Source organism: Scyliorhinus torazame, chromosome 17 (genome assembly GCF_047496885.1).
Source record: "Scyliorhinus torazame isolate Kashiwa2021f chromosome 17, sScyTor2.1, whole genome shotgun sequence".
Classification (NCBI taxonomy): domain Eukaryota; kingdom Metazoa; phylum Chordata; class Chondrichthyes; order Carcharhiniformes; family Scyliorhinidae; genus Scyliorhinus; species Scyliorhinus torazame.
The window spans coordinates 23,489,743-23,500,545 of record NC_092723.1 but is presented as its reverse complement, the minus strand read 5'-3'; the positions used below and the strand labels follow the sequence as shown (position 1 = coordinate 23,500,545).

At 47.9% G+C, this 10,803-nt stretch overlaps 1 protein-coding gene across 1 annotated transcript; it reads left to right on the top strand.

The window, feature by feature from the left end:
• The first annotated feature begins 1,992 nt into the window (after positions 1-1,992).
• LOC140393783 (synaptophysin-like protein 2) lies at positions 1,993-9,455 on the top strand. The gene is made up of 4 exons (XM_072480199.1): positions 1,993-2,106; positions 3,530-3,731; positions 6,127-6,318; positions 7,779-9,455. Exons 1-4 carry the CDS (start codon positions 2,039-2,041, stop codon positions 7,902-7,904), a joined length of 588 nt encoding a protein of 195 aa, XP_072336300.1. The 5' UTR covers positions 1,993-2,038; the 3' UTR covers positions 7,905-9,455.
• Positions 9,456-10,803: the final 1,348 nt, after the last annotated feature.

The window sequence follows — 10,803 nt, the reverse complement described above, 5'->3', positions numbered from 1 at the left end:
AGACCTTGTTTGTCAGGTGAATTGGACGTTCAGCTTGGTCACGACATTCCAGTATTTGAACAGGCGCTAATGGTGTCGCCTCACTCTTATATTACATTCTTCAAATATAATTTCAGTTTCTCTCTCTCTCTCTCTCTGTCTCTTTTTCTCTGTCTGTCTCTGCCTCCCCCCCCCCCCCCCCCCCCCCCCCCACCGCTCTGTGTCCCCTTCCTCTTGGTGCTAATTTTGTATCTGTCTCTGGCCCCTCTTTCCCAGGATTATGGGGCATCGTGTTCAATCAGGGCAATGGTTAGGCTAGCCTTCACTTGTAGTGTGAGCACTTTATATTTGTTAAATAATTTAATGTAATCTGTTTAAAAATTATGCCCCTTGATGTGGGCTGACTTGCTGATGGTGGACACTGAATCCGGTTTGTGCCATGTCCGATTGTAACGCCTGCTCCCCTCTGACCCTGTGGCTTTGTGCAAAGGACAAATGCTTGGCGTCTCAGTGATCATGGTGACAGGATCATTTCCCTGCTCTGGTCTCTTACGTCTTGGTTAGGAGAAGTCAGCTCTTGCCTTGCAAGATCCAGTTTCAAATCCCACTCCAGGCCTGAGTGCAAAAAAAAATCAAGACTGACACAGCACTGCTTCACTGTAGAGGATCTGTCTTTCGGGTGTGATGTTAAACTAAGGTCCCTTCAACCTCCTTGAATAGAGGTAAAAGATCCCAGAGCACTATTTTGAAGCCATGATGTGGAGATGCCGGCGTTGGACTGGGGTGAGCACAGTACGAAGTCTTACAACACCAGGTTAAAGTCCAACAGGTTTGTTTCGATGTCACTAGCTTTCGGAGCGCTGCTCCTTCCTCAGGTGAATGAAGGTGAATGAGGTCCACACAGACCTCTTCATTCACCTGAGGAAGGAGCAGCGCTCCGAAAGCTAGTGACATCGAAACAAACCTGTTGGACTTTAACCTGGTGTTGTAAGACTTCGTACTATTTTGAAGAGCAAGGGAGTTTCCCCCCCAGTGTCCTGGCTGATATTTGTCCTTCAATCAACCTTCCAAATCTGGCAGCACGGTGGCGCAGTGGTTAGCACAGCTGCCTCACGGCACCGAGACCCGGGTTCCATCCCGGCCCTGGGTCACTGTCCATGTGGAGTTTGCACATTCTCCCCATGTCTGCGTGGGTCTCACCCCCACAGTCCAAAGATGTGCAGGTTCGGTGGATTGGCCACGCTAAATTGCCTCTTAATTTGAAAAAAAAATTGGATACGGTAAATTTAGTTGAAACCTTTTCAGAAACTCTCAAAAATAGAGTATCTACTTATTACAGTGTTTGCAGGTATCCTGCTGTGAATAAATTAGTAGCTGCATTTCCTCTGTTGCAACATTAACTACACTTCAAAGTTACCTCATGGGCTGTAAAACACTGAGTGGTTGCGATATAAATGCAAATATTTCTCCTTGTTTAACACTACTCTTGGAGCTCTGTGAATATTTCTGGTCTCCATATTGTTAAAAGAATATCAAGGCATCCGAGAAGCTGAAACAATACCCGAACCATCAGGAAAGATTAAACAGCCTGGGGCATCTTTCTGTATTAGAAGCAAAGGCTGAGGTCGATATAGGTCTTCAAAATTCTGAAAGCGTTAGGTAGGGTCGACATATAGAAACAGATGTTTCCGCTTGTGGGGAGGTGAAAGCTAGGGGTCATCACTATAGGAGAGTGACCAAGAAATCCAACGTCATTACCTAGAGGATGGTGAGAATTTGTAACCTCGCACCCACAGGCAGTGATGAGATGAATAATATAAATGCACTTGAGGGGGGAAGCTGGATGACCACATGAGGGAGAAAGGGAAAGAAGGAAATCCTGATCGTGAGTTGAAGGGGCTTGGGTGGAGGATTGTGTGGAACATTTATACCAGCATCAACCAGTTGGGCTGAATGGCCAGTTTCTGTAAATTCTTGTTTTTTTATTCAGTTTGTGTTTTCTCTGCAGGTTTTTGCTATATTTGCCTTTGCCACTTGTGGAGGTTACACAGGGACGAGTATGGCTTCTGTTAAGTGTCTGAACAGCAAGGAAGCTCTTATCTCCATCGATTTCAGTTATCCTTTCAGGTTAGTGACGCTGGACCAATGCAGTCCAACCAACCACTGTCTCTGAAGTTTGTTGCTTCCATTGCTGTCCTCAGTAATCCTTCTGTTGGCTGCACTCTGCCTGCTCTACAACATTCTCCTGCGTTGCTGGGCCAGCCTCTGCCTGCCTTTTGCACAGGGTTTGTTTCACTTTATCATCACTGACAGAATCTCCACTCCCCCCCGCACTCTACAACTCTCCACCTAACTCCCTACTCGCCTCGCCACCTCTCTTTCTGCACAGCGTGTCACCTCCCCAACGTTCCTGAGAGAACCCTAAGGTTTCGGGTCTCGACAGTTAAAAGGTCTGGCTGGTAATGGTGGGGTGAAGGAAGAGGGATACCTAAGAGGTAAAACACGCACGCATTCATTGATGTATTGCCTTGTTTGAAAGACAGTACCTCAGACAGTGCAGCACTCCCTCAGTATTGCACTGGTGAACGTCAACCTGGATTACATGCGGAAGTCTTTGAAGTGGGACTTGCGTCTGAGGTGGGATTATTCCCACCCACTGAGCCAAGCCAAGGCAGCTTGGAATAGATGAAGTGTTGCATGTCGCAGGATTTATGAAACTTGCCTGTAGTTACCTGCGCCACCTGGATGGAGAATGGCAGCAGGCGCATGGGAACATTCCCCTCCAATTGCCCATCCACATGATCCATGGGTAGAAATCCCAACAGCACTGAGTGTACCCACAGCACAGAAAATGCGACGGTTCGGGAAAGTGAGGCAAGTAGGGTTGGGCAACAAATACAGGCTTTGTCGGGGACATCCAATCCAGTAAATGTGTTTAAAAGGTGATTGGGGGAGAGTGCGGTGTGCGGCTGCGGATATAGAGGCCAAAAGCCCAAAATGTTACCCCCCCCCCCCTCCCCACACTGTGTTCCTCTCTACTTGGCCTCCAGAATTTCCGAGGGTCTCAATCAGCCATCTTTTACATAGTATGGCAGATAATCAGGCCATTCAGCCCAAGTGATTCATGTTGGTTTTTATGGTCCACTCTTCAATCCCCTGCCACGTCTCCAAACACATGTCCTTCTATTCCTTCCTCCCTCGTGCTCATCTAGTTTCCCTTAAATACATCTCTGCTATTCACCTCCAGACTATCCCCTGTGGCAATCTGTTCTGTCTCCTCACAAATTTCTGTTTCTCCAGAATTGCCTGTTGAATGTATTAGCGACCGTCCTGCATTTGTGGCCCTTGGTTTTGCTCTCCACAAGTGGAAATATCTTCTTTCTATTACCCCTCAAACTCTTTCAACATTTTTTTTAAAAAAAATTGTCTTGGCTTTCTGTTCGTTCTTCTCAAAGAGTCTCATCCAGTTCAGTGTTTCCTGGTAGGTTGAGCTTCTTAGCTCTCATAGCCTCGTGACTCTTCCTCACCACTTTGTGGTCTTGTGTTCCAGGTTAAATCAGATCTCCTTCCGAGCTCCCACCTGCAAGAATGGGTCCATTTACGAGACCCTGAATCTCATTGGAGACTTCTCCTCGTCTGCAGAATTCTTTGTTGCTGTCGGAGTGCTTACTTTCCTGTACTGTACAGCTGCCCTAGTCCTGTATGTGGGATACCAGAGCCTCTACCAACAGAACAAGTACTTGCCAATTGCTGTAAGTGTCTTGAACTCCGCATCAGCCAGTATAAGGAAATGCTTAATCAGATTGTTCTGAAGTTGGCTAATGTTACCCTGTTCCTAATTGAAAATCTAAACCATGTTGTTTGACACTTGATTGGTCAAGGCATTGCCTTGAAGAATGAACCAGTGAATGGCGATCACTTATTTTGTTTAGCTGAAACAGGAGCAATGTGTGTACATGTTCTTTCAGTCTGCAAAGAACAAGGCCCTTTGTGTTAACATATGTAGCTTCCAGGACATGAAAGTGCACCACACTGCGAGCCCAACTGACAATCACTGACCTTTTCGTTGAAGAATGCACCAGTTGATGATGACTGACAGAAAACGTCCAAGCATTGTTTAAAATTTAAACCAAACCGCTTGACCATGGTTGGTCAAGGAATTGCCCTGGGAAATGAATCCGTGAATGGCTGACCGTTATATGAAACAATTGAATAGAGGAGGTTGGGGAGCTGTACCAGTTTACTGAAAAACAATGTGCTGAAGATATTGATGAGGGATAAATGATTTTTATAAAGTGAGTGTTTTATGGTATCTTCTCTAGGGGCGGGAGTTGGGGTTGCCATTTCGGGTGGCAACAACCCCACTTTGGGTATCTGGGAGGGCAGGTGGCTCGGAAACTATTTGACTCGTCAGCTGAACTTCGCGAGTGTGGTGGGCAGGGTCAAGGCGGATTTGCTGAGGTGAGATAGCCTTCCCCTATTGGCAGGCTGGGTGCAGGTTGTTAAGATTGAACATTTTGCCGCGGTTTTTATTCTTGTTTCAGTGCCCGCCAATCTTTTTGACAAAAATGTTTTTTATGGGGGTGGAGAGGCTGATTTTGTTCTTTGTGTGGGCAGGTACGGCAGCAAGGATTATGAGGACAGTGCTCCAGAGAGGGTGACAGCTGGTGGTGGGGGGGGGGGGGGGGGGGGGGTGGGGGGGGGGGGGGGGGGGGGGGGGTGGGGGGGGGGGGGGGGGGGGGGCTTGGCCCTTCTGAATTTGTTATACTGGTACTGGGTGGCGGACGCTGAGGAGGTGTAGGGCTGGAATAGGGAGATGGAGGCTTTGTGGACGAAGATAGAGGCAGGTTTTTGTAAGGGGTTAGGGTTGCAGCCATTGGAAACGGCGCCACTTTAGTTTGCCTCGGGGAAGTATTCAGGAGGTCTGGTGGAAGTGGCCACGCTGAAAATATGGGGGCAGTTTCAGCAGCACTATAAGTTGGGGGCGGGGGTCGAAGTTGATGCCGATTCGGGGGCACCGTAGGTTTGAGCCTGGGAGGATGGATGTGAGGTTTCGGGGATGGGAGCAGCGAGTGAAGTTGGAAATAAAGTATCTGTTCCTAGAAGGACGGTTTGCAAGTCTGGAGGAGTTGGGGTTCCGCAAGGGGAGGGTTTTGGGTACATGCGGTGCGGGATTTTGTGAAGAAGGTCGGACAGACCTTCCCAGTAGCATCGCCCTCTTCGTTGCTGGAGGGGGCATTGTCGGTGATGGTTGGAGAGGGGGGGTCACCTCGGCGATTTATGGGAGGATTTTTGGAGGAGGATAAGGCCAAGTGGGAAGAGGAGTTGGAGATGGTGCTGGAGGAGGGACTGTGGTGTCAGGTGCTGCGATGGGTGATTGCCTCAACCTCGTGTGCGAGGGGTCGATACAGCTAAAGGTAGCGCACCGAGCACCTACTGAAGTCGAAGATGAGCCGGTTGTTTGAGGGAATGGAGTATATTTGTGAGCAGTGTGGGAGGGGTCCGGCCAATCACATACATACGTTCTAGTCCTGGCCAAAGTTGGAGAAGTCTTGGAGGTCGTTCTTCAGCACCGTGGCGGCAATTCTACATGCGGACATAAGAGCCCAGTCCCCTGGGGGCCATATTCAAGGTGTCGGACTTCCTGGAGTTGCAGACGGGAGCGGAGGCAGATGTTTTAGCCTTTGCCTCGGTGTGGCTGGGGGTTCAAATGCAATTCTTGAATTTGGAGAAGGGGAAATTTGCTCTGAGGGGGGTGAGTGAGGGGTTCCACAAAAGTTTGGGGTTTGTTTCTATTGCATTTTGGGGAGCTGGTTGCTGCCAACTGCTTGCGGGGGGGGGGGGGGGGGGGAGGGGGGAAAAGTGGGTGGGTTGGGTTTTGTGCTATTTTGGGTTGGTTATTATGTGTCTGATATGTTTAATTGTTAAAATTTGAATGAAATTTAAAAAAAAAAGATTACTTTCTCATGGATTACCACCTGGAGGAAGAAATCAGATTCAGCATCGACTAAACAAATGTGGACGAAAGTGGTGTTTGTGAATGGGAACAATCTTTCCTTGCAGGATCTGCAAGCTCGTCTTCCAGCTTGAACTAGTAAATTTGACAGCAATCACTTCTTGAACTAAATTCTTTTCTGCTCCCTCTAGGATTTTGCAGTGACTGCACTTTTTACTTTCCTCTGGTTAGTCTCCTCCTCGGTTTGGGCGCAAGGTCTGACTGATGTTAAGAATAGTACGAGGCCAACGACCCTCATCCGTGCTATAAGCGTGTGCCAGGAGAAGAATGTTGTGTGCACACAGGGTGCTCTTCCTTCAATGGGGCGTCTTAATGCATCTGTGGTAAGTGCAGGGGTTGCAGAGTGTCATGGCGCTGTGGCAGTTCAACGCCTGTCTGCCCTTGCTGCTCATGCGAAAGAGAATTATTATAATGCCGTTCGCGACTTCAGTCAATGAGGTACTTTTGTCATTTATGTCCCCTTGAGATGGCAGGTGGGGCCATGATTTAACATCTTAAAAAGAGCAGCAATTCCGACAATGCAATGCACTGAAGTGACAGCTTTAGATTACAAACTCAAGTCTCTGGATTTGAACCGCACTAAATGCTTGTTACTGTGGTAACGTGGCCCCTTTTAAGGGGGTGGGCTCCACATGACAGACTCTGGGCTAATCGCGCTTGAGTTGGGGGAGTTAACCTCCGAACAGTCTGATAGGCTAAAATTAACCTCCGTTCATTCTGATAGGTTAAGGATAACCTCAGTGTATTCTGGCTAAGGATCACTGCAGTACATTCTGATTTTGAGTGGTTAACTTCAAGGCTAACCTTCTCATTCAACACACTAATCACTCCATATAGTTAAAAAAGGATCTTGCATTTGTATCACAATGTTGGTGACCTCAGGATATCGAGATTTGCTTCACAGCCAATGAAGTGCTTCTGTTTTTTTTAATGGCGTGGTCACTGTTGTGTCGAAGCTGTGACAGCCAATTCGTCTACAGCAAGTCCCACGCAATGACATTATTTTTAAAAATAAATTTAGAGTACCCAATTCTTTTTCCAATTAAGGGGCGATTTAGCGCGGCCAATCCACCTACCCTGCACATCTTTGGGTTGTGGGGGTGAGACCCACGCCGACACGGGAAGAATGTGCAAACACCACCGGGACGGTGACCCGGGGCCGGGATTGAACCTGGGACCTCGGCGCCGTGAGGCACCACTGCATCACCCTGCCGCCCCCTAGCCCACAGAATGAAATTAAATGAGTATTTGGATAATGGGTTTTAGTAACGTTTTGAGGAATGAATTTTGACCAGGTCACTGGGTGTATCACCTGCTCTTCTTAAAATGATGCATTCACCGGACAGGGCCTCAGTTTAACATTGCATTGAAAGATGCCCATCCAACAGTGTGGCACTCCTTCAGTACTGCACTGGGAATGACCAGCTGGATTATGCTATTGAGCCCCTGGAGCAGGAACCTACACCTTCTTGCTTGGGGGCAGGATGAGCCGAAAACTGGCATCCGTTTGCAACAGGTCCTTTCTTCCTACAAAGGGTCACCTGTGGATACAGGTGGACTTTCATTTGCAGCCGGAATATTTTCCCTCTTTGGGAGCAGATCAGCTGCCATTTTATTGCCTCTGATTACATTCCAGGTTCTGGCCTGCCCGCCTGCCTTAAACATTAAAAAAAAATTAAAAATCTGCTGGAACCCCATTTCCATTCCCGCCTCCGTTTAAAGGTTAGGGGTTCACGGCTCACCGTGACTGGAAATGACCTGTTAATTTTCTTTCTCTCCACAGATATTTGGCTTCATGAACTTCATCCTGTGGTCAGGGAACAGCTGGTTTGCGTTCAAGGAAACTTCCTGGCATAAACCAGCCAATCCACAGGGTGTTGCTGAGCAAGGCGCCAATGTGGAACATTGATGTGACCTCCAACTGCTCCTCCCCTTGCCGTCTTCTCATCCTCTTCCTCTTCCTGCTGTGCCTGCATTCCTGCCCCTCCATTCCACCCACCCCTTCCCACTCCGCTGTTACCCCTCCCTCTACTGTAGACCCTTGCTCAGCTGCCCGCAGGCAGAGTTAGACAGTGCACACTCCCTGGGACCACCTAACATAATGGTTCGAATGTTTCGACATTTCAAATCCAACACCAATCCGATTTTCCGGATGATCATTACTGTCACTTTCAGATTCTAACCTGCCCAAGTGACCACGTGGATGTTTGGCGATCTGCGTGAATGGTTACGCAGCCGAGTAAATGGTTAGGCAACCGAGTGCAGGGAGTTCCATTGAGCTCTGACCATTCCACGCCTCCGCCCACCCTCACTCCCAATGATGATAAATACTTTTGAACCTTAAACAGACTCTTCACTCCCCCTGTTGCTGACATATTTATATTTTGTGCTTGTTACGTTTAAATGGTTCTCAGTTGGTCATTTAACTGTAGCTGTGAGTCTGTATCAGAGTAACAAAGGTAATATCGGAGAAGGCAATTCCATATCTTGGTGCTGGGTACAAGTTCCTGGGTCAATTGGGACTTTAAATGTAAAATGGAATGCGATATCCTTCTAACGTTGTACCGAGATCATCCGCCCCATCTACAGTCCTGGAAAAGCTTTTGCTCAGCAATACTATCACTTTATATAGATTGAATCCTTATCATGTGTGTTAATCACTTTGGATCCCAGGCTTTTTCTTTTCTTGCTTCCTGTCGACGTGCATTTGAACTCTTGTGTCCTCCGTCCATGTTTCTATACAAACGTTTAACAGGGGTGGTGTGGTGGGGCCGGGTTTGGGAGCTGAACGATTTAAAAATGATCTGTTAACGTTGCTGAGAGTTACAATTCTGCCCAATCATCAAAAACGTGAGCACCCAGAATGCATTTGATTCTGGGGACACGCCAAGAGACAATTGGGGGGGGGGGCGGTGGGGTGCGGGATCCTCCTAGGAATGGAGGTCACTAGCAAACCTCTTTAAGGGAGCAGGACAGGAGGGGTCGAGAGTACCCGAGGGGAAAGCTAATTGACTTGAAATCAGGTAAGGTGGTGGGGAAACTGTTACGCTAATTTTGGGTTGGGTGGGGGGGGGGCTGGGGCTGGGGTTAGAATGCCGGGTCTAGCACACACTCTGGGTGAGGGTACACTTGATTTAGGAGGGTTATTAGCACTTGCTTGAGAGCCAGTTAAGTACTTGCCTCATCATTCACTCCAATAACAGGCCTCATCATCTATAAATGTTTCCTGTCTCAAGCAGGGAGCTGGTTTACAAAACATTGCGTTATTTTTTAAGTAGACTCAAGCTGTGAGCAGCAAGACACACCCTTGCAACAAGTGGTGAGTTTGTGTCACACTCCCCGCTGATCAGGCGTGCGAGTAGTTTCCTGCAGTGACAACACACTGACTTTAAACATGAGGAAAATGTAATACTGTGATCGCTTGAAATGCTGTGATTGAAATTAAACTATTGAAAAGTCATTGTGCGTCTGTGTTCATCGTGGTGGAGGAGGGGTGGTCGAGAAGGAAGTTTGCAGTAACCAGTGAACTGATCACTGCTGATAACCCAGTCACTGACTCGCTGTGAATTTGCCTCTCTGTCAATCAGATAAGCAGTAGGCTGGATGTCGAATTTGAACAAATTATACCAGAACTGAGAGGTTACCTGGATCCACAACATTCCGATGATACTGATCCAGTCTGAGAATGAAATTGTTCCAAAACTTGTCCAACAATTCTGTAAAACAAAATTCCGTAGAATCTCTGCAGTGCAGAAGGAGGCCATTTGGCCCATCAAATCTTCACTGACCCTTTGAAAGAGCACCCTAGCTAGGCCCACTCGCCTGTAATATTGCCTGATCCCGCCCCTGCCTCAGACCATCTGCTGTTGAAATCCTCATCCATACCCTTCCCATCTAAAGACTCAATTATTTCTACACACACCTCAATAGTTTCCCATTTTTCCACCTTCCAAAAACTCTGATCCTCCCAAATTTCTGCTGCCCTTGTCCTAACTTGTACCAATTCCTGTTCACCTATTGTCCCGTGTTCACTAGCCTACATTGCGCTGTACTGGGGTCTAGTATATACGGGGTTAACATAGTGTGACTGAGTGCAGTACCACTAACACAGTGATGTGGAAGGTACATTACCTAGAACATGGGCCCATGTGCTGTTGGCCAGTGACCTATAGAGTCAAGTTTACCGCATAGAAAGAGGCCCTTCAGCCATTGTGTACGTGTCGGCCATCGAGCACCTATCTCTGATCCCATTTTCCAGTACTTGGTCCGTAGCCTTGTATGCTATGATGTTTCAAGTACTCAACAAAATGCGGCTTAAATGTTGAGGGTTCATGCATCTACCACCCTTTCAGGCATTACCTGGGTGAAAAAGTGTTTCCTCACAGCCCCTCTCAATCTCCTGCCCCTTACCTTAAACCTATGCCCCCTGTTATTGACCCCTCTACTAAGGGGAAAAATTTATTACTATCTGTCCGAGCTGTGACCAAGGCAGGCTGGCACTGCCAGAGTACCACCCTGCCCAAAGGGAATGCAGCTGGGGACCTCCGATCCCCTGGGAGACCCCCACAAATGCTTTTAAGTCTGGTTCCTGTTTGTGTGGACCAGTGCTGAACGGCACTCGCCCAAGGTCTCTGAGGCAAAGGGGATGAATCCCAAAGCCTCGGGAATCTGCACATTCGAGTGAGATAGTAAGTCTCACTTTAATATGCAGATTTGCCAAACGGCGATCCTGCCCCCAATGAGCAGAATTTACATCACATCGTCTACCGAGATCGCGTTGGATCTCTTGAGGCCCGATGGGCCGGTTA

Excerpts from the sequence above, each read along its gene's own strand:
- LOC140393783 (XM_072480199.1), top strand. The coding sequence starts at position 2,039 with ATGGCTTCTGTTAAGTGTCTGAACAGCAAGGAAGCTCTTATCTCCATC. Across the intron at positions 3,732-6,126 it reads ACAAGTACTTGCCAATTGCT|GATTTTGCAGTGACTGCACT; the intron begins GTAAGTGTCTTG and ends TGCTCCCTCTAG. Across the intron at positions 6,319-7,778 it reads GGCGTCTTAATGCATCTGTG|ATATTTGGCTTCATGAACTT; the intron begins GTAAGTGCAGGG and ends TTCTCTCCACAG.